Here is a 23,823-nt window from a genome sequence, read left to right as displayed (position 1 = left end):
TAGAAAAAGCAGAGGAACCAGAGATCAAATTGCCAACATCTGCTGGATCATAGAAAATGCAAGAGAGTTCCAGGAAAACATCTACTTCTGCTTTATTGACTATGCCAAAGCCTTTGACTGTGTGGACCACAACAAACTCTGGAAAATTCTGAAAGAGACGGGAATAACAGACCACCTGACCTGCCTCTTGAAAAATCTGTATGCAGGTCAAGAAGCAATAGTTAGAACTGGACATAGAACAACAGACTAGTTCCAAATAGGAAAAGGAGTACCTCAAGGTATATTGTTACCATGTTTATTTAACTTATATGCAGAGTACATAATGAGAAATGCTGGCCTGGATGAAGCACAAGCTGGAATCAAGATTGCCGGGAGAAATATTAATAACCTCAGATATGCAGATGACACCACCCTTATGGCAGAAGCAAAGAACGAAAAAGCCTCTTGATGAAAGTGAAAGAGGAGAGTGAAAAAGTTGGCTTAAAACTCAACATTCAAAAACCTAAGATCACGGCATCTGGTCCCATCACTTCATGGCAAATAGATGGGGAAACAATGGAAACAGTGACAGACTTTATTTTCCTGGGCTCCAAAATCACTGTAGATGGCAACTGCAGCCAATGAAATTAAAAAACACTTGCTCCTTGGAAGAAAAGTTATGATAAACCTAGACAGCATATTAAAAAGTAGACATTATTTTGCCAACAAAGGTACATCTAGTCAAAGCTATGGTTTTTCCAGTAGTCATGTCTGGATGTGAGAGTTGGACTATAAAGAAGGCTGAGCGCCGAAGAATTGATGCTTTTGAACTGTGGTGTTGGAGAAGACTCTTCAGAGTTCCTTGGACTCCAAGGAGATCCAATCAGTACATCCTAAAGGAAATCAGTCCTGAATATTTATTGGAAGAAGTGATGCTGAAGCTGAAACTCCAATACTTTGGCCATCTGATGTGAAGAACTGACTCATTTGAAAAGACCCTGATATTGGGCAAGATTGAAGGTGGGAGGAGAAGGGGATGACAGAGGATAAGATGGTTGGATGGCATCACTGACTCAATGGACATGAGTTTGAGTAAACTCCAGGAGTTGGTGATGGACAGGGAAGCCTGGCATGCTGCAGTCCACGGGGTCGCAAAGAGTCAGACACGACTGAGTAACTGAACTGAACTTGCTAGGTTACTCACCCTGCCTGCCTTAGGAAGACAGCTTCGATTGAGACCCTCTCTTCTTCCTACTCATGTCTTTCTTTACCTTTGATTGGTCAGATGGAGAGGGATAAGATTTGAATGCAAGCTAGGTGAAAATGTAATGGGCAGGCCTAGGGCATAAAATAAAAACAGGCACAGTGTCATTTGTGGGCCTACCTACTGTCTGCCTAAAATTCCCGCTAAGCACCTAAGAGACTTCCCCAGGGTCTGTGATGACAATGGGGTCTATGTGCAATGTGGCCCCACGTATTTCCCCTGGGATCCTGGCTCCACTGTAGGAAGTTTCTGAATCCCAGCCTAACACTATCATTCAATACATCTACTGGGAGGACCTGGGGAAGAAGGGCTGCCAATATCCAAGTCTCCCTCTGGGAGAGATCTCAGCAGCTGGGCAAAATGGCTGAGAATCCAACTCTGTACAAGAGACCTAGCCTCACCCCTAGAAGTCCCAGAATGGAGTAAAAGGCGCTTTCTGGTTCAATTCCAGAATCTCCGAGCACAAACTCCAGGAATGATGCAGTTTAACATAGATTCCAAGTAGTGAGCTCTCCAGTAAATTCCATGAGTCCGCTGTGCAATCCCGCTCAGGCCAGAGGATGGTGAGCACAGAGGATCTCCAGAGTGGCAGGGGATACACACGTTCCCTTCTAAACCACACTCTTAACATACAGTGGTTTCTGAACAATTAATTACATGATCATTGTAGTCTTCCCTGATGGCTCAGATGGTAAAGCATCTGCCTGCAACACAGAGACCCGGGTTCAATCCCTGGGTTGGGAAGATCCCCTGGAGAAGGAAATGGCACCCCACTCCAGTACTCTTGCCTGGAAAATCCCACGGACAGAGGAGCCTGGTAGGTTACAGTCCATGGGGTCGCAAAGAGTTGGACATGACTGAGCGACTTCACTTTCTTTTCTTTTCTTTCTGTATTTGATCACTTCTCTCTTCATATGCTATTTAAGTTGTAATGATCAAATTAATTTTTGAAAAGTGAATTAAAGTCACTGATTTTTATAAACCATTTTTTTGGGTTTTAACACTAACAGTAAATAAATGTAGACAACTGGTCATTCAGTGATTGACAAACTGTTAAACTGAAATGCTTAAAATAAATGCCACCTAAAATAAATGTGCAGTATAAGTTGAGGCTAAAAAAACTAAAAGGGTACTGCTAATTTCAGCAAATAATTAGTCCATGGTTAGTAACACATGTAATCTGTGTAAGAAGAAACACTTGTTAAAGAAGTTGATTTAAACTGAGTACAAAAGTAGTTGCATTCAGTACTAAATGTATATTATACGAAATATATGTATGTGACATTGGACATATTAACTTTCCTGCATCTTTTTCTTCATCTATAGACTAAAGACAGATGAAATAATCAACAGTTTTAAATGTGTTTGTAGCCATGAGAAACAATAAAAGCTACAGGCTTTCAGAAACAATAAAAGTTATATGTCTTTTTCTCAAAAAGACAACTACAAAAATATAGACGAAATTTTACCCACAACTTCAAGGTGTTCAGAGACTACCCAAAGCCCATGAGAGGATTCTGAGGGCCTACAAAACACTCAGGTTAAGAATCTCTAAGTTAAATTGATCTTAAAGTTACCTCTGTATATAAAAATCTTATTATTTGCATCTAATACCAAGCAAAATATATTACATCCAGATCTTAAAATAAAATTTAAATTAAAAAATATTTTACGTCACAGAGCAAGCAATTTACAGTAAAGATACAAGGATTGACTGACAGACATACGTCTATACATCTGTACAATTTGGAGAGACAGACAAGAGTTCGTCGAACTGTAGGGTACCACATTCCATGAAGATCTGCTGGAGAAATCGTGGTCTGCGGTCTAGGATTGAGAGATTCAGATGAACCTAAAACCCCAAGTGGAAAAGAAGACATTTCACAGGTCTGTCTTACATGCACAGCAATTATACACGGTTAGTTTTTGTTACCTATCAAAGGCTGGAGGCATCCATTTTCTCTAGCCTCGTTTCTAATCGAGAATGTCAAAAGAATCTCCATCAGTGACAAGTGAGATTTAACACACTGACCGAGAACACACTTGAATACCCACATCCGTACATTCCAGCCACCCACATGCAGCCCAAGTTGCCTTCTCCACACTGGAATCAATTATTTTTATGAACTACATGAGCAGTATACACACATTACAGAATACCACACACCCAATAAAAAGGAGACAGATCTAAACATAGTCATGTGGACACAAGTCAGGGTGGAAGGGGAGTGACAAGAAAACAAAGCACTTTAAACAGGAAGATTAATCAAAGCTCGTTTGCCTGACAGCCTTCCACGTGCAGAACTGTACCACTTTCAGGCCCACATGGTATATCCAGTGCCCAAGTGACCAGAGCTGTGTGTCCAGCCCCCCGCCCCACCCCACCCTCCCCAAGTCAGAAAAGGGAGCTGCCAGCAAGTGTGAAGAGGAGAATGAGAGGAATGTGGCTGCACAGCTGCACAGAAACACTTCTGTGAGAGAAGCACGGTCACCCGGGTGGAGGGACCAGAATTCGGATGAGCCGTCAAAGTGGAGCTGAGACCTCTGAGACAAGAAGGGCAGACTGAAATGCGGGCTGCGTATTAGAACACATCAGGAAACATTACCAAAATTTTCATTGCAACAATGGTTTATAGTTACATGAAAGATGTCCCATTTTGGGGGGTGGGGGGAGAGATGCTAAAATACTCAAAGGTAAAGTTGCAATCATGTCAATAACTCACTTTAAAACAATTAGCAAAACTATAGATACAACATGATAAAATGTTAAGTCTTAAATCCAGGTGGCAGGCATAGGTGTTCATTGTATCATTCCATGTTTCTGTGTATTTGAATTTTTTTTAATAATAAAAAAGTAAAAGTATAGCCAAGCAAAACAGAATTCATTTTTTTAAAAAAGAGCTATAGGGAATTCCCTGGCGGTCCAGTGCTTTAGGACTCTGTGCTTCCACTGCAGGGGGCCTGGGTTTGAACCCTGGTTGGGGAACTAAGGATCCCGCAAGCCATGCAGTGCAGCCAAAAAAATAAAAAACATTTTAAAACAGCCAGATCCGCATATGCTCAAAAGGAGACCAGGAAGCCGTGGAGTGGATTTATGCAGGAAAGGGCTGAGGGCAACATTGAGGATGGGTGCTTTCTCTTTTGTTCTGTAAGCTTTTTTTTTTTTTTTTTTTTTCAAAAACATGTGATACTTATAAAATTTTAAAAAGCTCTGCCTTACTTTAAACTAGGATATCTACTTTATATAAAATTTCTTAAGGAGAAAGAATGAACTAGACAAATTATATGATGGAATATTTAGGAGATTAAGTATCCATAGTTTTGCTGAGAACCAGGCTATCTGCAGGATTCCTCCTTCAAAATGAAAGAGCCCAAAAAGTACTCCCAAGTTAAAGTTTAGTGAAATAAATGTGTTTAAGTAGCTTAATGCCAGAAGTCAATTTATTTGTTCCTTTTTTCATTTTCCTGAGAACAGTTAATAGTTGAAGCGGCGGATGGGGAAAGTTCCTTATACAGCCAAGTCCAGGGCCTACTGGCTGCCCCTTCTGAGGAGCAGCGCAAACCAGCTGCAGGGTGGCTCCCGCGCCTGCTCGTCTCCTCCTCCGTGAGCCTCAGTTGTCCTCACTTGCTCGACATGGCGATTAAGGGCTACGCTTATTAAAGATACTGATAATCAGCCTCTTCACAGGATGGACCCTCCGCCAATTTGCCCTGACATCTACTCCTACTGGGCTTCCCTGGTGGCTCAGATGGCAAAGAATCTGCCCGCAATGCAGGAGACCCGGGTTCGATCCCTGGGTCGGGAAGATCCCCTGGAGAAGGGAAAGGCAGGCCACTCCAGTATTCTTGCCGGGAGAATCCCACGGACAGAGGAGCCTGGAGGGCTACAGTCTGTGGGGTCAGAGTCGGACACGACTGAGCGACTAACATTTTCACTTCTTCACTACTCCTACTACACGAACATCACATCATTTAAAGTCCTCACTTTAGAGGCATCTCATATGTACTTCTGACATACCAGAAGACCAGGGAAAGTATTACTCTTTTTCTTTTGCTCCCCTTGCCAAGACTCAGAGTCCCGGTTTCCATTCCCAATTCCACCTCCATTCTGAATAACATCAGTAACCATATGGATAACCCACGTGGTTGTCCCTGACCTTCTCAACTCCAAAGACCTTTGCTTCCATTCCTGCACCCCTAGTCCAGATAGTTGAACTTTCTTTCAGAATTACTTTCTTATTAATTTCTACAGACTTTACTACTCCGAACTATTCTACCTCTTAATTATTAAAACTCGGTATCCCACTCTCTGGCCACGATGTCCTCAGATTTCTTATTTCTTAGCTCTTTACTCAAACCACTCTGCCAAGCCCTCCTCTCTGACTTCATCACACCCTCTCTTCCTGCTTCCCACCCCTCTGGCTGTTCTTTCCCTGCCAACCTGGTACCGGTCCACTCCCTCCATCTGCTCCTAATGTCAGCCCCTGTTACGAGTCTCTCCCCAGACTTCCACCACTATCCTGCTCCTCTCTGTCCTGGGTGATCTTATACAATTCCAAAGTGTCAATGACGCCTCCGTCTTTATCTCTAAACCAGTCTTCCTCTTTTTAGCTCTAGAGCAGTGCAGTCCAAGAGGACTATTATGTGAATCATAAATGTGACACATTAAAACGCCACCCTGGACTTCCCTGGTGGTCCAGTGTTTAAGAATCCACCTGCCAACATAGGGGGCACGGATAACTCACGAGTTATCCAGGGTGACTCTAGACAATTTTGCTCCTTGCATACAATGCACCCTAGTTCAAGCTATCCCATACATTTCTGTCGATTTTTCACCCCAGTCCAGGCACATTTACAAAATGCAAAACTCATGGTACAAGTAGCTGGAATTTCCAAGTCCATGAGAGTATCACCTGACACCTACCACACTCTGGCCCGTTTCAGCTGCTCCTTCCCTATAAATAACTGGTGCCGAACCCCCCAAACCACATGACCTCTCCAAGCATCTACGGTGTTCCACTCCTGTCTGCAGGCCTCCATGCTGCTCTGTCTTAAACAACCTTATTCCACCTGGCTCTCTCATACTCATCCACACGACAGCTTTCAGATTCCACAGCTCTGACTGAACCTGCCTTTCTGCACGCAAAGCTCATTCCCCTTTACAATTCTTCCATGGTCCTTCCACGGTCCTAGAGAGTCCTGTGCGTATCTTTATCCTGTCACCCCGGAACTTCTTGCTTAATGCCTGTGGCATGCCCATCTCCCCCGACTAAAGTGTGGGCTCCTCAAAGCCATAAACAGTTTTTCATGCCTGAGACACGGCAAGTCCTCAATATAAGTTTATTAAATGAATGAATTAAATAATGGAAGTTAAAGACAGCATAACATACCAGATTTTGTTAGACTATTAGGAGGCTCTGCTTCTTCTAACCGAACATCTGAAAACGAAGCTTCTGAAGGTGGTAACTTCTTCTGTTCATCTTTTAAACTCTGAGCAATTTGCTGTATAAAGAAATCAGAGAACATTAAAAGTAGTTTTTAGCTGTGTCTAGCAACACGAACACAATGTTTCTATAAAGTAAAAAATATATATCCTAATTGATGAATAAATGGACTACTTAAGAGAACCATGCCAAAACAGCACATAGAAATGAAGAGTTAAACTGGCAGTGTCTCTATTTTCATAAAAGCAAACACAGACTTTCCTGAACCACTAATTTCAGAACCATTACAAGGTATGTGCTAAAGAGTCAAATATACAAGGCTCAGATTAGAAGCTTAATTTTCAACTTTATATTTAGAAACAAAATACTCAGATTTAAGATTGGATACATTGTGGATGTCAGACATGCTTGTATCAAGTGTTAGCTAACTCACACCATGGTTTTCTCTTTATGTGCATGAGAACAGCTACAGTTTGGTCTTTTTTTTAACAGATTTTTAAAAATTATCTTATGGACTGGAAACTATCTGGCTCTTCTTCACTGCTTAAAAAATATCATCAAATATACACATCACTAACTACTAAGGGGGCAGTGAAAATCCTACCAAGTTACATTGGTTATACAGGCGGAAATACACAGAAATGAAGGCCTGAAAGACATTCAGCTACTGACAAAAAAGAAATGGCCAGATTCAGGAGACAGGCTCCAAATCAATCAGGGCTGTCCTTTCATTCTGCATGCACAAATCAGAAAGTATTAAAAAAAAAAAAAAAAAAAAAAGTAGAGCTAATCCCCAAAGGGCACAGAGATGTAACAGCCAGACCATGCTATACCCCCGGACCCTCACCAAAAGAAAACAAGTAGATTCACTGAAAGCGGTATTCAAGAGGTCTAAACCAAGAGGTCTACACAAGAAAAGACTCAAGACACTGGCCATGTGATTACGGAATAAACGTATCAAATGTACCACTAAATTAAACTGGGAGGGGCTATACGTGTGTGCTAAGCCGCTTCAGTCATGTCAAGCTCTTTGTGACCCCACGGACTGTAGCCCACCAGGCTCCTCTGTCCATGGGATTCTCCATGCAAGAATACTGGAGTGGACTGCTACGTGCTCTTCCAGGGGGTCTTCCCGACCCAGGAACTGAACCCACATGGCTTACATCTCCTGCATTGGCAGGAGGGTTCTTTACCACTAGTGCCACCTGGGAAGTCCACGGTGGGGGCATGGGGAGTACATAGTAAACTTAATCACCTGACATCCTATCAGACAGAATTATTAAAACAGGTACTCTATCTAGAAAACAAAAACTGATATTCACAAGGAGACAAGGGAAGAAAGGGAAGAAGGAGAAAGCGAGCACAAGTCCCTGCATCAGGCTTAGAAGCAGACCCACTAACACCAGTCTGCCCAAGAAGCTGGCACTGCTGAAGGTCCCCACCAAGAAGGCACAGGCTGCTCCTTCACCAGGTAGACACCTTCCTGAGGCTATGCGCCCCAGCAGAGGTCATCTCCGCAGTGCCCTCCTCTGTGCTCTGACCTGTGCCAGTGACCCCATGGGCAGGAGGGACATGCTGCCTAGAGCTTTGGGCTGTGCCTCGAGCTTTACTGTGGGCCTGGCCCGTGAGGGGGTGACCGGCAGGTCCAAGGTGCACCGACTGGCTGACTTCCCAGCGTGCTGACAGCTCAGCACAGGCCAAGGCCCAGGGTTGCCGTCACTAACTTCCTGGAACAGTTGGCGACACCACCAACTCCCCCACCCTGCGCCTTCCCATGTCCTGTCTCCATTGCTGTAACCTGCAGCAGTATACTTGACTTTGTCATTCAAAAAAATGAATCAATAAAAATAAGAAGCTCCAGGTTCTAATTCTGTTTTAGCACTAATACCCTAGGCATTATTTAAACTCTGTCCAGCACTCAAAGGAAATGAAAATACATTTGTAACTGAAAGATTAGTGAGATGTACCTAAGTCTTCAGACCATAAATTGGAGACGAGTACTGTGTAGTTTGGAGAAGGCAATGGCACCCCACTCCAGTACTCTTGCCTGGCAAATCCCATGGACAGAGGAGCCCGGTAGGCTGCAGTCCATGGGGTTGCTAATAGTCGGACATGACTGAGTGACTTCACTTTCACTTTTCACTTTCATGCATTGGAGAAGGAAATGGCAACCCACTCCAGTGTCCTTGCCTGGAGAATCCCAGGGACGAGGGAGCCTGCTGGGTTGCCGTCTATGGGGTCGCACAGAGTCGGATACGACTGAAGCGACTTAGCAGCAGCAGCAGCAACTGTGTAGTTTTGAGTAGACACAACCTCCAGGGTTTTTACTAAGAGACCATGACACATGGTTATATGACCATCCACTCTGGTGGCTCATATGTTACTAATCCTCTTCTATGTCACTTACAAACAACGGGCAGATCTAAAGGCACAAGGTGAGAAACACGGTCAGGCTGAGGGGGTCTCGGCCAGCAAGCTTGCTTCCTTGCCTTCCTGCTTTTACCTACTTTGCTTCATTGTGCATTACTCCGAACACGGGCGCCTCCTCCTCTAGGAGGGTCGGAAGCTCCCGTCACTGCATCCAGCGGGGTAGCTAACCTGGAATCACCTTCAAGGCCACAGTCAACACAGAGGTCTGACCCGAGGAGGGTCTGGAAACAGGCCTGGCTGGCAGCTGCAGAGTCTCATTGTCACAGGAGGGCCAGGGTGAGAAGCCAGGAAGTTTGGTACAAAACTGCTGCAGGACACCTGGGAGCAGTGTGCAGACCCTGCAGAGCAGGAGCTGCCCAAAACTGGTGGAAGAGTTCAGGGACCTGACCAACCGGGCTGGGCTTAGGAGCCAACTATGGAAACTTCTTAAAAAGAAGGGAATACCAGAGCACCTGACCTGCCTCCTGAGAAATCTGTATGCAGGTCAAGAAGCAACAGTTAGAATCAGACATGGAACAACAGACTGGTTCCAAAGGAGTACATCAAAGTTGTATATTGTCACGCTGCTTATTTAAACTTATATGCAGAGTACATCATGCAACATGCTGGCCTGGATGAAATCAAGATTGCCGAGAGAAATATCAATAACCTCAGATATGCAGATGACACCACCCTTATGGCACAAAGCGAAGAAGAACTAAAGAGCCTCTTAATGAAAGTGAAAGAGAAAAGTGAAAAAGTTGGCTTAAAACTCAACATGCAGAAAACCAAGTTCATGGCATCCAGTCCCATCACTTCATGGCAAATAGAGGGGGAAACAATGGAAACAGTGACAGACTATTTTGGGGGGCTCCAAAATCACTGCAGAGATGACTGCAGCCATGAAATTAAAAGACACTTGCTCCTTGGAAGAAAAGCTATGACAAACCTAGACAGCATATTAAAAAGCAGAGACATTACTTTACCAATAAAGGTTCGTCTAGTCAAAGTTATGGTTTTTCCAGTAGTCATGTATGGATGTGAGAGTTGGACTACAAAGAAAGCTGAGCGCCGAGGAAGATGCTTTTGAACTGTGGTGTTGAAGAAGACTCTTGAGAGTCCCTTGGACTGCAAGGAGTTCCAACCAGTCCATCCTAAAGGAAATCAGTCCTGAATATTCATTGGAAGGACTGATGCTGAAGCTGAAGCTTCTATACTTTGGCCACCTGATGGGAAGAACTGACTCATTGGAAAAGACCCTGATGCTCGGAAAGATTGAAGGCAAGAGAAGGGGATGACAGAGGATGAGATGGTTGGATGTCATCACCAACTCAATGGACATGAGTTTGGGTAAGCTCCGGGAGTTGGTGACTGTCAGGGAAGCCTGGTGTGCTGCAGTCCATGGAGTCGCAAAGAGTTGGACACAACTGAGTGACTGAACTGATGCCACTTACAAAAAAAAAAAAGAAAACACAAATTCAACTTAAAAACAGAATGCATAATGGAAAAGAAGAGATAACTGAACAGAATGTTTATAAAATACAACTTAAAGGAAGGACAAAAAAAAGAACACCCCAACCAATCATTTCTGTTCAGTTTTTTTAAAACATTATTTCCTAAGATTTCACGTCAAGTTTCCCTTGATTTTGCATCCTGAATGAGAATTAAAAAGAAATATCCTATCTTCACCATGTTTGGTATAAAATATCCAAATGTGTGGGGGTGGGTGAAAGATCCAACATGAAGACCCACCTCCATCATAACTAACTTATCAGGATACGCTAGATCTCCAGGAGCTGGTTTGTAGCCTGTGATGTCTGTCTGAATGTAGATGTGGGTCCGGTAGACAAGCCGCTCCTGTACATCTTCTAGCATCTGCTTTACGCCAGCTGCAAATGCCCCCAGCTGTTCAGCTGATTTAAAAACAAAAGTGCAATCACCCATTCCTTTAGATTTAGAAAATACTTTCTTTAAACAAGCAAAAACATTACAAAATTGTCTACAACAGGAAAAACCAGTCTTGCTTCAGGGACTGGTTATATTCTATTTTGAAATAACTGTCTTCCAATTTCCTCAGATTTAAAGTTGGGAAATAAATTTGCCCTTAGATCTTCTTCCTGAGACTCTGTGAAATAACTTCTAGTATTAATATAAATAATAAAATCTTAGTTTTAAAATGCTCTGTGATTTTTAAAAGCTATAGCTTTATACCATTTAGCTTCATACCAATCCTGAGAGATGGCTAAAGCAACTTGTTAACTGAGTTAATCCCCATTTTACATATAAATTGAGTTCCACAGATACTAAACGACTTGCTAACATTCTTACAAGGAAAAATGAGTTTAAAAAATAAAATGAGGGAATTCCTCAGAGGCTCAGTGGTTAGGACTCTGCACTCTCACTACCAAGGGTCCAGCTTCAATCCCTAGTCAGGCGTGTGTGCTCAGTCGTGTCCGAATTTTTGTGACCCCAGAGTGGACTGTAGCCTGCCAGGCTCCTCTGTCCATGGAATTTTCCAGGCAGGAATACTGGAGTGGGTTGCCATTTCCTTCTCCAGGGGGTCTTCCTGATCCCGGGTCTGCTGCATTGCAGGAAGATCCTTTACCACTGAGCCACCTGGGAAGCCCCAACAGTGTACTAGAAATGCCCAAACAAAACTAATGGTTGGTTCTCTCTGGATTTCAGATGCCAGAAAGAACAGTAACTGCAATTATTTTATTACTAATTTTATACAGACTTTAAAATTATTTCCCCATTATTATTATAATCACAGGATAAAGTGGTTCAAAAAGAGACAAGGCATCAATCAACCGAAGTTTTAAATATATTAAATTTGTATAGGGATGTGGGGGGGGTGGCGATGGCACCCCACTCCAGTACTCTTGCCTGGAAAATCCCATGGATGGAGAAGCCTGGTAGGCTGCAGTCCATGGGGTTGCTAGGAGTCAGACACGACTGAGCGACTTCACTTTCACACATTGGAGAAGGAAATGGCAGCCCACTCCAGTGTTCTTGCCTGGAGAATCCCAGGGACGGGGGAGCCTGGTGGGCGGCCATCTATGGGGTCGCACAGAGTCGGACACGACTGAAGCGACTTAGCAGCAGCAGCAGTGACGGGGTGGGGAATGGATAATCTTTTTCAAATTCACTGAGTCACAGATATAATTTAAAACCACCTTTCGGGACACTTCCTTGGTGGTCAGCTTCCCTGGTGGCTCAGAGGATAAAGCGTCTGCCTCCAATGCAGAAGACCGGGGTTTGATCCCTGGGTTGGGAAGATACCCTGGAGAAGGAAATGGCAACCCACTCCAGTATTCTTGCCTGGAGAATCCCATGGACAGAGGAGCCTAGCGGGCTACAGTCTACAGGGTCGCAAAGAGTCGGACACAACTGAGCGACTTCACCTTCACTTTCAGGACACTTCCTTGGTGGTCCAGTGGCTAAGACTCTGTGCTCCCAATGCAGGGGGCCTGAGCTTGACCCCTGGTCAGGGAACTAGATCCCACATGCCACAACAAAGACCCAGTGTACTAAATAAATATTTTTTAAAAATAATCTTTGAAATGATCATTTCTACTTATCATTTACCATTATTCTGTACATGATCTTCAAGCACCTCATTTTTAAGAATCCCACAAAGTTCCGATAGAGTTTCTAAGTGAATAACATGAATGATCAATGGCCTGAAGACATCATACAACGACACACACAGTTTCTCCAAAAGTTCGCTAAAATGAAAGAATGAAACATGGTTACCAATAGTAATCCTTTCAGTATTTTCTAATAGTTTAAAAGTCATCCTTAATTACTTCCAGCCAATAAAAATAATGAAAATATACTGGAAAATAATATGCGGGAACATTAAATAATGAGAAGTGAAAGGCTGAAAGTAATCCTCTTAACTGTTTTTGCTAGAATCTATAAAAAAGCTCAGAATAAGCAATCCTCACAGTCAACAAATTAGCTGGCCCCAGCTGAAAGTCAATTTATTATAATTTTTACTTATATAGCAATAATCTTGTGCATGTCCTTTCAAAAACAATAAAATATTTCAGTAGACTTAATTTTCCTACACCATAAATAACCTACACTATAAAATAATTATTTTTTAATTTTCCTACACTATAAAATAACCTACACCACTATGAATCAAATGGTGACATTTTTCCCAGGAAAGACTGGTTCAAAACTCTTGAATACATACAGATTTAGATAAACAAAACTCAAAGTGTTCTGGACATGCACCAAGTATTTTGACAATTTTAAACATTTGAAAAGAAAAAAGTGAGTCTGTCTACAGTCTTTACATTGTCAACCGTACTCTTCTATATATAGTCTTTCACCAAAACCGTAAGATGTGTTTGGTTCTTCCCCATTATGACAGTCATAATCTTGGGATTCTTATGAGTCAAAATCGCCAATATGAAGAACCCAGAAGTGACTAACAGTGGATTTGAAAGACACTTTGAGAAAAATAAGAAAAAGGATTTTAAATAGTATCTACATTTTTAAGTATCTCTCATGAGTTAGAATCATAGAATTTTTTTAACTAGAAAGAATTATTATACTTAGTGGAGATCAACGGCTCCATATACCAAAATAGCTGCCTATACAGGATTCTTACTCTTGTAACTTACTGTTTCCATAATTATAAAAATATGAAAGCATACTGGCCTTTAAGCTGCAAATTTATTTCAAAGTAAATAGCCACTGTCTCATCCAACAATTCTGTTCATATACCCACAAAAATTAAAACACGCCTTAGTTAATTTTAGAGTACTACTATAATGTAATAAGCCATTAGCAAATTAAATCTTAAAAACAAGAATTGGAGTCTATGTACCACGTACTCTAATTTTGACGTTGGTTTTGTGAAAAATTCATTGTACAGCTGGTGCTCATCCTGGCACACGTGAACCATAAAGGCACAGCCACTGCGAACCTGTGGAACAAGCACACACCACCTATGGTTAAAGGCGCATGACGACTCCAGCCAGCACCGATGAAGTAAAGCACACTTTTATTTACAAAGAGACAATGCATAGATAATTCATAAAACAACTTCCTAAATAACAGAAAACGGTTTTCGGCATAATGGGGATATGGATGACTTTTATTTTCTTACATTTTCTAAACTTATGACAATGAAAAGTGCTCTTCCAGTTCAAAGGGGGGGTATTTAAAAAAAGAATCTTTATGTACTTTCCTACAGTCTGAATTAAAATCACACTAAATAAAAAAGCACTTCTGCAGCAAAAGCTAAGATTAAACTGTCTACATAAATCCACCAACTCTGAAACTTCATCTTTCAAAAAACAATACTTATTTGTAAATCATCACATGCTCAAAAATAGATCAAAATTAGAATATTTTGCCCAAATGAATGCTAATTACTAAGTGAGATTTGTCATAAATGAAAGATTCTGTAAGGTTGTTGATGGGGGGACCAAAACTTATTTACCCACGTGTAGTTTCTAGGGTGTCAGACCAGCTTAAGAGAAGGTTTAACATTAAACCACAACAAGCAGAAACTTACCAAGGCACAGTGGTCCCTGTTATTCTGGCTGGTCAACTCTGTTACAGTACAAGTAATACTGGGGCCCAAAAGGAGTTCCCGCTGATCAAGGTAACACTGGTGGATGTCAGTTAGCAGTTGTTGGTATCTGATGAAAAGCAAATGAGACTGGAGCATAAACTTCTGATTCCAGGTAGGTAAATTAAATCTGATTCTAAATCCCAAAATAGGGTGTCAAGCCTCCAAGGTTATATATGGTTGCTGCTCACTTGCCCACATTTAAAAACTAGAAATATTTATGTATATAAAGAAAAAGCAAACAAATCACAATGATCTAATAAAACCTTTATCTTTTAAAGAAAGATTCATCTTCCAGGAGTAGTGGTCCTACATCTACCTCAATGAGAAGAAAATCCGGCTATATGGGAAAAGAATGCTTTGTAGACTCATAAAGTCAGGTCTATGACCTTGCTCCCCAAACTGAGCTGTGTGCCACAAGAAAAGGCTGGTATAGCACACAGGTAATTGCTAAGAAAACATCAAGGACACAGCAAACTTGGAAAAAATAGCACTTCAAGGAAGGTAATTTGGAAACTGAAGAACCTGTGGGTACTCACTCAGGTATTTTTTCAGATCGTTGTTCTATCTGTTCGATGAGAGTCTGTGGAAGAAAGAAAAGCTCACTAACTTCATCTGTTTTAGTTATACTTTTAATTACTTTCTGATTGTAACAGTAACAGAAGCTCATGTTAGAAAATCTGGGAATACAAAAAAGCTGAAACATAAAAATCACCTAAACGCAAAAATTAAAAAAAAAAAAAAAATAACAGTATTTTAAAATATTCTCTTTCTGTGTTTGTATGTACACAGTTATTTTCCTTTTTAAACAAAACTGGAATTATACTATATATTCAGCTTTACAATCTGCTTTTGAAAAACTAATATTTTAAAACACTTTCCTTTTATTAAATAACTTCTGTTATCAGATGAAAATGTTTGAAAAGCCTTAGCCTCCCGCCTGGCACTTAGTAAACAGCCCGTGAGTCATCATCATAAATACTATTTAAAACATTACTTTACATGGCTACTTGATATCCTGCTGAGTGGATGCACTCTTAGTCAGACATTCTTCTATTGCTAGTCATCAAGGTTGTTTTCTAAGAATATCAGCCCAGTGGTTAAGAGCTCTGGGTCTTGAAGTGAAACTAGAGGGTTTAAGTGCTGACTCCCAGTAGCTGTCTGAGTCCGGAGAACAAGCCCACGTCACTGAGATTCCATTTCTGACCTTGGAAAGCTGATACAATAATATTCCCAGTTGGGGACTCCCAGCACTGGTCAGAAAAGATAAATATTTTTAGAGACTTTTGTTCCATTCTGCTAAAATGTTTTTGAGGAAGAAATTAAGTATTAATACATTCCATCAGCAGTATCACCTGTCTCACCAAATTCTGAAAAACACTGACTACTGCACCTTACTTAGTCAATTTCTAACAGACCAAAAATACCACTCATCACTGAGCCCTCATGCCTACACCATTTTTTCTAATCAAAACTGTCACTGTTAACTGACTAACAAGCAACCACCCTGGCACAATCTAAACCTCAAACTATCAACAGCTGCTGTATCTTCTCTAAACAAGACTAAGTTCCTGCTTTGAAAAACAAAAACTCCTTTCCACTTACTTACTTTCAAGATGGATACAAGGAAGAGAGTGGGGTCAAAGTCAGCAAAAGTAGACCACTCTTTCTAGAAACTTCACAACAATAAAAAAAGATACACATCCCAGCTCCAGTCGGCTGTATCTGGGATGACACTGGTTTAAAATATTGTACTGGTTCTCTGCTTTTCCTGAACTAGCATCACATGGAACACCCTTCGTGAGATGGTCTCTGCCACCATTCTCACTTCTCATCACACTCGACTAAAGTCTGTGTTCTAACATCAACAAATTAAATGAGGTTCTCCCCAAAGACATGTCTTTTATGCTTCTAGTACCTTCCTTGTACATGTTGCTCTCTCTGTAAAAAAACATCCTTATCAATCCCCCCAAGTCCTCTCTATATTCAAGCTTTTTAAGCTCAAATATCAGCTTCATCTGGAAACCTTCCCTGAGCATCACAGAAGAGCTAGGTGTTTCCTGCTCTGCGGGCTTAAAGCCCCTCAACATATACTGCTGTAATGTGGAAGGACAAAGCCTACCATTCACTCATGCTCATTTTCCTGGTATAAGCAATGGACCTAACATACATTAGCATTTCCAAAGGGCTGGCTAAATAAATTTCATAGCAGTATCTTTTTTATGTCAATAGACTTACTCTGACTTTGGGGGCAGCAGCTCGAAATTTCACATAAAATAGTGTAAAGGCATTGTCTGCATTAGGTACAGATGAAGGATCCTAAAGACACAGGCGGAAGACAGAGAAGGCAGGTAATTAGCAAACAAAAAATTATTCAGAAAATATAACACAAACCATGTCATATGGCTCCTGCTTGGCCTATATACCAACCAAAAGCTTACAGAGAGAAAGACTAAATATTGTTATTGCTACATATAAAATAATTGTGTGGAGCTGCCATCTCTCTCCTTTTCATAATTAAAATTTATCCTATGTTTCAAGAATTTTGGCGGTAAAAAAGACTGAATTCAGATTCACAGTCCTTTACGGACTGTAGAACATTGGTCAAATTATTTAACCTCTCTGAGATACAGGACATCCATTAAATGGAGACAAAACATATGCACAAACGTTTTACAGAGCTCAGATATAAAGCACTAACACATTGTTAAGTACCAGGACGTATTAGTTTTCAAAATTAAAAATTTTGCAAAATAGAAAAATCATACAATCTGTTCCGTAAGCTAAGAGCAATGTGAATGATGAAATGCAATACAAAAATCAGTAGCTCTGAACTGAGAGCTCAAGAAAATATTCCATATTTTTAGAAAGTAAGCTTAAAAAATAAAATGTATTACCTTTAAGGTTTTTTTTTTTTTTTTTTAGGAAAGAAATGTGCTCAATGACCATCCTATCTAGCTCCACTCTTATTTTCTAACCTAACACTCAGCTAATTTTCCACCTGGCATCTACCACAATCTTTAATTGATTAATTTATTCCTTTACTGATTGTTTCTCCTGAATATAAGCGCCACGAGGGCAGGGACCTTGTCATCTCCTTTCACTACTGTACAGTTCCCAGTCCAATGCCAAGCATTTAGGAGGCATTCAATAATCATAAAGTTCCTAAATAGAGAAAATTAAATAACCCATCATTTATAAAGAAAAATATTCAAATCACCCATCGTATATAATTCCACCACTCAGAACCACTTTTATCATTTTGATGTATTTCCTAATATTTTCTTTAAAAAGAAAAAGTTTAAGTGAGAAATAGTCTGAATCTTTTTTATTATTTATCATATAGTACTGAATTATTTCTCACACTCTTATGTATTCTTTGAAAATAAAACTGTGACAGACAAATATATATGGCCATTTTTCTTGTTATAAATGAAGTTGCAATGTATATTCTATTTAACAATAGATTAAAAAACAGAACTCAGTCAGTTCAGTTCAGTCGCTCAGTCATGTATGACTCTTGGCAACCCCATGGACTGCAGCACGCCAGGCCTCCCTGTCCTTCAACAACTCCTGAAGCCTGCTCAAACTCATGTTCATTGAGTCAGTGATGCCATCCAACCATCTCATCTTCCGTTATCCCCTTCTCTTCCTGCCTTCAATCTTTCCCAGCATCAGGGTCTTTTCCAATGAGTCAGTTCTTCCCATTAGGTAGCCAAAGTACTGGAGTTTCAGCTTCAGCATCAGTCCTTCCAATGAACATTCAGGACTGATTTCCTTTAGGATTGACCAGTCCAATCTCCTTGTAGTTCAAGGGACTCTCAAGAGTCTTCTCCAACACCACAGTTCAAAAGCATCAATTCTTCGGCGCTCAGCTTTCTTCACAGTCCAACTCTCACATCCATACATGACTACTGGACAGACCATAGCTTTGACTAGATGGACCTTTGCTGGCAAACCAAAGTCCCTGCTTTTTTAATATGCTGTCTAGGTTGGTCAAGTGTCTTAATTTCAAGGCTGCAGTCACCATCTGCAGTGACTGCGGAGCCCAAAAAAATAAACTCTGTCACTATTTCCATTGCTTCCCCACCTATTTGCCATGAAGTGATGGGACCGGATGCCATGATCTTCGTTTTCTGAATGTTGAGTTTTAAGCCAACTTTTTCACTCTCCTCTTTCACTTTCATCAAGAGGCTCTTTAGTTCCTCTTCACTTTCTGCCATAAGGGTGGTGTCATCTGCATATCTGAGGTTACTGATATTTCTCCTGGCAATCTTGATTCCAGCTTGTGCTTCCTCCAGCCCAGCATTTCTCATGATGTACTCTGCATATAAGTTAAATAAGCAGGGTGACAATATACAACCTTGACATACTCCTTTCCCGATTTGGAACCAGTCTGTTGTTCCATGTCCAATTCTGTTGCTTCTTGACCTGCATACAGATGTCTCAGGAGGCAGGTCAGGTGGTCTGGTATTTCCATCTCTTTCAGAATTTTCCAGTTTGTTGTGATCCACACAGTCAAAGGTTTGGTGTAGTCAATAAAGCAGAAGCAGATGTTTTCCTGGAACTCTCATGCTTTTCCAATGATTCAACAGATGTTGGCACTTTGATCTCTGGTTCCTCTGCCTTTTCTAAATCCAGCTTGAACATCTGGAAGTTCAAAGTTCACATACTGTTGAAGCCTGGCTTGAAGAATTTTGAGCATTACTTTACTAGCGTATACAATGAGTGCAATTGTGCAGTAGTTTGAGCATTCTTTGGCATTGCCTTTCTTTGGGGTTAGAATGAAGACTGACCTTTTCCAGTTCTGTGGCCACTGCTTAGTTTTCCAAATTTGCTGGCATATTGAGTGCAGCACTTTCACAGCATCATCTTTTAGGATTTGAAATAGCTCAACTGAAATTCCATCACCTCCACTAGCTTTGTTCGTAGCGATGCTTCCTAAGGCCCACTTGACTTTGCACTCCAGGTTAATCACCACTGTGATTATCTGGGTCATGAAGATCTTTTCTGTATAGTTCTTCTATGTATTCAGACTAAGGTTATGGAAAATAAACGAATCAAAAAAAACGCCCCCACCTCACCAGTTAACTCACCCTTTTTAATAACTGATTTGTGAGGTTCTGTAGTGTGTTCACAGTGTATGTCTTCATGAGGTGCAAAGCTTTAGAAAGACACTGCTTAAACTTCAGTAAATATACAGGATAATCTTTAAAATTCGGCTGTAAAGGAAATGGAAAGATTTATAAATATGAAAGAAACATTAACAAAGCAAACATTTAATGAAAACCAACCTTTATGCAAAGCTATACGGAAAGTTCAAAGGCAGGTCTTATGTAGGTCATACCCTCCTTGAAGACAAATACTATGACTGTCTTGGTCATAGCCAAATTCCCTGTGCCTGACACAAAGCAAGGCTCAATAAATATTAGCCATTTTTAGCAAAATATATTTTCAGTACTGCACAGAACTCAAGGCTAATATGTGAGGCCCAACTAGGAAAAGGATTGGAGTTGGGTGAAATAAATACAGTTATAAATCTTCAGTGGAAAGAAAGAGATGGTGATTACACCAAAGGGCTTGTCCTTTCATTTCCCCTGCCAAGTAATAATTTTGTTTCCAATGAAGTACCTAGCAAAACAGGAAGTCAACAGTCTAAACAAATCACTAGCCCTCTTAGATGGGATAAAGCTGTGTCAGCCAGACCCTTTTTCTACTTCAGGGGCTTCCATAGCAGCTGAAAGTACAACACTTTTTTACATCACTACGGAAAGTGAATAAGAATTTACCACAATTTTACTTCAAGTATATTACAGATATGTATTTTCCCTTAGGAAGAAATAATTATTGCATAAGAAGTGATGTAAGAGAGATGTCAAGATTTCTTTAGAACATACAGAAATACCATGACTTACATGAGATGATATGTACGTTATACAATCATCTAACTTGGCCAGCATAGGTATAAATCCTTCACTATTCACAGACAACGTGGGAGAATTCAATTTCTTTAAGGGAAAAAAAAATATTTTACATTTTAAGAGTCAAAAAATAGCCTCAAATGCAGCCCATGTGTAACAATACAATAGAGGACAAATTAAAAATTATATGGATTGAATTCAGTTTATTCCTAATGAGCTTTAATGGAGCTCTTCATGAATTAGCAAACATTTTATCCTCCATTGTACAGTTAAATTAAAGTAATACATCAAGAACCTAGATTTTTCATTTTCTAGTACTTTAAAACATAAATTTTCACATTTCAAAGAGTGGTGATTTTCTTCAAGTTAAAACATTATGTTTAGCAGTCATACTATGAAAGTAAAATGTAAGTAAACATATACAAGTAATATGAGTATAAATAGAGGTAACATAATATAAACATGATATTTAATATTTAATGTAATAGACAATATATATTAAAATATATAAAGCTATATAATATATAAAATATAAAATCAATTATTTCTAATCTTGATATACAAATAGTTTGTCAATGTATTCCACTGTTAACTGGCTACCGTTTTTATTTCTCTCTCAAAGAACTTTAATAATTAAGATTACTTTTAATAATTTTAATAACATGATGTGTATGCAATTATTATAATTAATTTATGAGCCAGAGCACAGAAAAATATAATTTACACAGCAGTCCTTATTATGACGATCTCTTTGGGATACAAGAATGCTTTAAGAGGGCTATACTTTTCCTCAAACTAAACATGAGATTAGTTTAAGAAATGCTTTAATTAATATTATAGAAACACAACCACAGAAACATTTAAAATGGAATATTTCTTCTTATAAACATCACAGCTTGCAAATAAGACACTATTAAGAGTTAACCAAAAAAGAGATTTTAATAACTATAATACAATATAAAAAGGACTATTATTTAAATCATATGTGGAAAAAATCTGAACTGGTAATGGTATGTCTATCAGCCACAAATAGGAATACCTTAACAACAAGCAAACTGTTAAGTTAAAAATACCACTCAAGCCAATTTATAAGCTTAAAGATTATACTCAGGAGGGGGAAATAGATAAAAAAACAATGCTTACTGTGTTAATAGTTTCCAATTCATTAAAATAGGAAAGTTTTTGTTGAATGTTTTCTGCCAGATCAACAAGTTCCGACTTGCAGTTTTTTAAAAGAGAAAAATCAATTACTACAAGAATATAAGAATCAACACTCCAGTTTCAAAATTACATTGAAGAGGTTTATATCAGTCATACAGGTTTATATTAGATATATATAATGCCCAAAGATTTCTGCAATAATGGGCTAAAATAAGCAATGATTCTTACAGTAAATTATATAAGACCTTTTTACAAAATAACAAAGCACTGCCTTTTAAAAATCATACAAAATACACACAGAGAAATCTGAGATAAATATAGTACCTTAAATATTCTATCTTTAAGTCACAAGTTTAAGTGCAATCTAGACCTGCCCATCATTTCATAAACCCCACCATTACTACAATCACTACCCCTTGCTTCAAGTGTCAACAGGGAATTCCCGGGTGGTCCAGTGGTTAGGACTCAGTGCTTTCACTGCCAAGGCTGGGGTTCAATCCCTGGTCAGGGAACATCTTGCAAGCCACGCAGCGTGGCCAAAAATAAAGTGTCAATAATAAAAAGCAGACAGAGCAAACAAATATATCCTCTTCACTCTGAAACTGTACTGAGACCTAACAGCTCAAAACATACGAGAGCTTGCCAGGGCCCCTGCTCCCACAAGCTTAAAAGCAGGCTGTCAAAGTAACCATTTGCATGCTTACAAATGCAAATCTCTTACTGAGCAGTGTTCAAAATTAAGGAAATCAGAATTAAATTATATTCATCTATTTAAAAATATTAAATATAGTCACTGACATTCTCTCTTCTTCCAAATTACCTGCTCTTTCAGGAGCTGTTCACAGGCTTCATGTAGGGTTCCTGTCTTATTGGACACAAAAAGATACTGTTTCTGCAATGATTCCAGATGCTGAAGAGCACTGTTTACATCATTCAATATAGCATCACACTGCTCCTGAAACCCAGACAAGTAATCCCTCATCTGTCTAGAAAACAGAACCAAAAGGGGATTGGCAATAATATTTTCCCCCAATAAGCACAGACAATAAACAACAAAATCTTGTTTTTCCCCCAAATGCTTGCATTTCAGAAGGAAAGTCTGACCTAGTCACAAACATTTACTAATTCAGAAATGTAGCAAAAACTATGTCACAAACTGTTTCAATGCTTAAGGAGGAAAATGACTGAAACTATGAGCAACAAAAGGCATCAGCCTTGCAGCCATAAACTGGCTTTTCACATGCAGGTCAATAAATAATGGGCTCAGCTCTCAAAGACTGGGACACCAAAGTTGTCAAGCAGGTCCATCCCTCAGGTCAAGTCTGCCTTTGAGGGACAAAGTCAAGGGAAGAATTCTGGACTTGGAAGACGTGAGTCCAAGTCCCAGCTCTGCCCAAGTCTCCATAACATTACGCAAGGATTCAATATTTCCAAGCCCCAGTTCAGTTATTTGTAAAATGGGGATAATGCTGCTATGAAGACTAAATGGAATCATACATAAAAGAGCCTAATACAGTGCCTAGCAACAGTTGTCACTTAATGTTAAATGAATGCAAATGTTCAACTCAGAGCCGGCAAATCAGCTAGAGATCATAAGTCACTTCCTCCATGCCGCCAATGCACACAAACAAACACCACAGCACCCGCGCAGCCCAGCCGGCCACCCCAGTCTCCTGGGTCTCTGCCTCTGAAGAAAAGACAGCAGGGTTCCTGACAACTCCCACTCCATTTCAAGTTATCTAAAAATCAGTGTCTCCCTCCTAACCTGCTAACTGACTTTTCTTTTAATCACGCAACTCCCACTACCAGTTGTCATGACCTACATCTTCTCTACCTATCCTTAAAGAACATGTGGCTGTTCAAGTTTTCTTTGTACCTTAATTTTATCTAAAGACACAGAAACGCTTCAGATGATCTAAAAATCAGGATAGCCAACAAATGAGAGCCACATACCTATATTTAGTTCCTTCGTCCTGATCCATCTGAGTTTGTAGCTTTGCAAACCATGAGAAAAACTGGAAAAATAGAGTATTACGCTGTCAATAAAACTAC

At 40.0% G+C, this 23,823-nt stretch overlaps 1 protein-coding gene across 3 annotated transcripts in view; it reads right to left on the bottom strand.

Annotated features, from left to right (window-relative positions):
- COG3 (component of oligomeric golgi complex 3) overlaps positions 1–23,823 on the bottom strand; it is a 61,362-nt gene that overhangs the window by 26,024 nt on the left and 11,515 nt on the right. For all 3 annotated transcript variants that reach the window (XM_055542038.1, XM_055542037.1, XM_055542039.1), the window contains exons 3-15: positions 23,725–23,786; positions 22,592–22,757; positions 21,754–21,828; positions 20,605–20,697; positions 19,786–19,911; positions 16,928–17,008; positions 15,229–15,272; positions 14,633–14,759; positions 13,947–14,038; positions 12,685–12,824; positions 10,849–11,009; positions 6,634–6,745; positions 2,971–3,095 (exon numbers count right to left, since the gene is read on the bottom strand). In XM_055542038.1, coding sequence (XP_055398013.1) covers positions 2,971–3,095; positions 6,634–6,745; positions 10,849–11,009; positions 12,685–12,824; positions 13,947–14,038; positions 14,633–14,759; positions 15,229–15,272; positions 16,928–17,008; positions 19,786–19,911; positions 20,605–20,697; positions 21,754–21,828; positions 22,592–22,757; positions 23,725–23,786 — 1,404 coding nt within the window. The remainder of the gene's footprint in view (positions 1–2,970; positions 3,096–6,633; positions 6,746–10,848; positions 11,010–12,684; positions 12,825–13,946; positions 14,039–14,632; positions 14,760–15,228; positions 15,273–16,927; positions 17,009–19,785; positions 19,912–20,604; positions 20,698–21,753; positions 21,829–22,591; positions 22,758–23,724; positions 23,787–23,823) is intronic.

The sequence above is a fragment of the Bubalus kerabau genome, chromosome 12, assembly GCF_029407905.1.
Source record: "Bubalus kerabau isolate K-KA32 ecotype Philippines breed swamp buffalo chromosome 12, PCC_UOA_SB_1v2, whole genome shotgun sequence".
NCBI classification, from domain to species: Eukaryota; Metazoa; Chordata; class Mammalia; order Artiodactyla; family Bovidae; genus Bubalus; species Bubalus kerabau.
The sequence above is the reverse complement of the archived record's forward strand: the minus strand, read 5'-3'. Positions and strand labels throughout refer to the sequence as shown.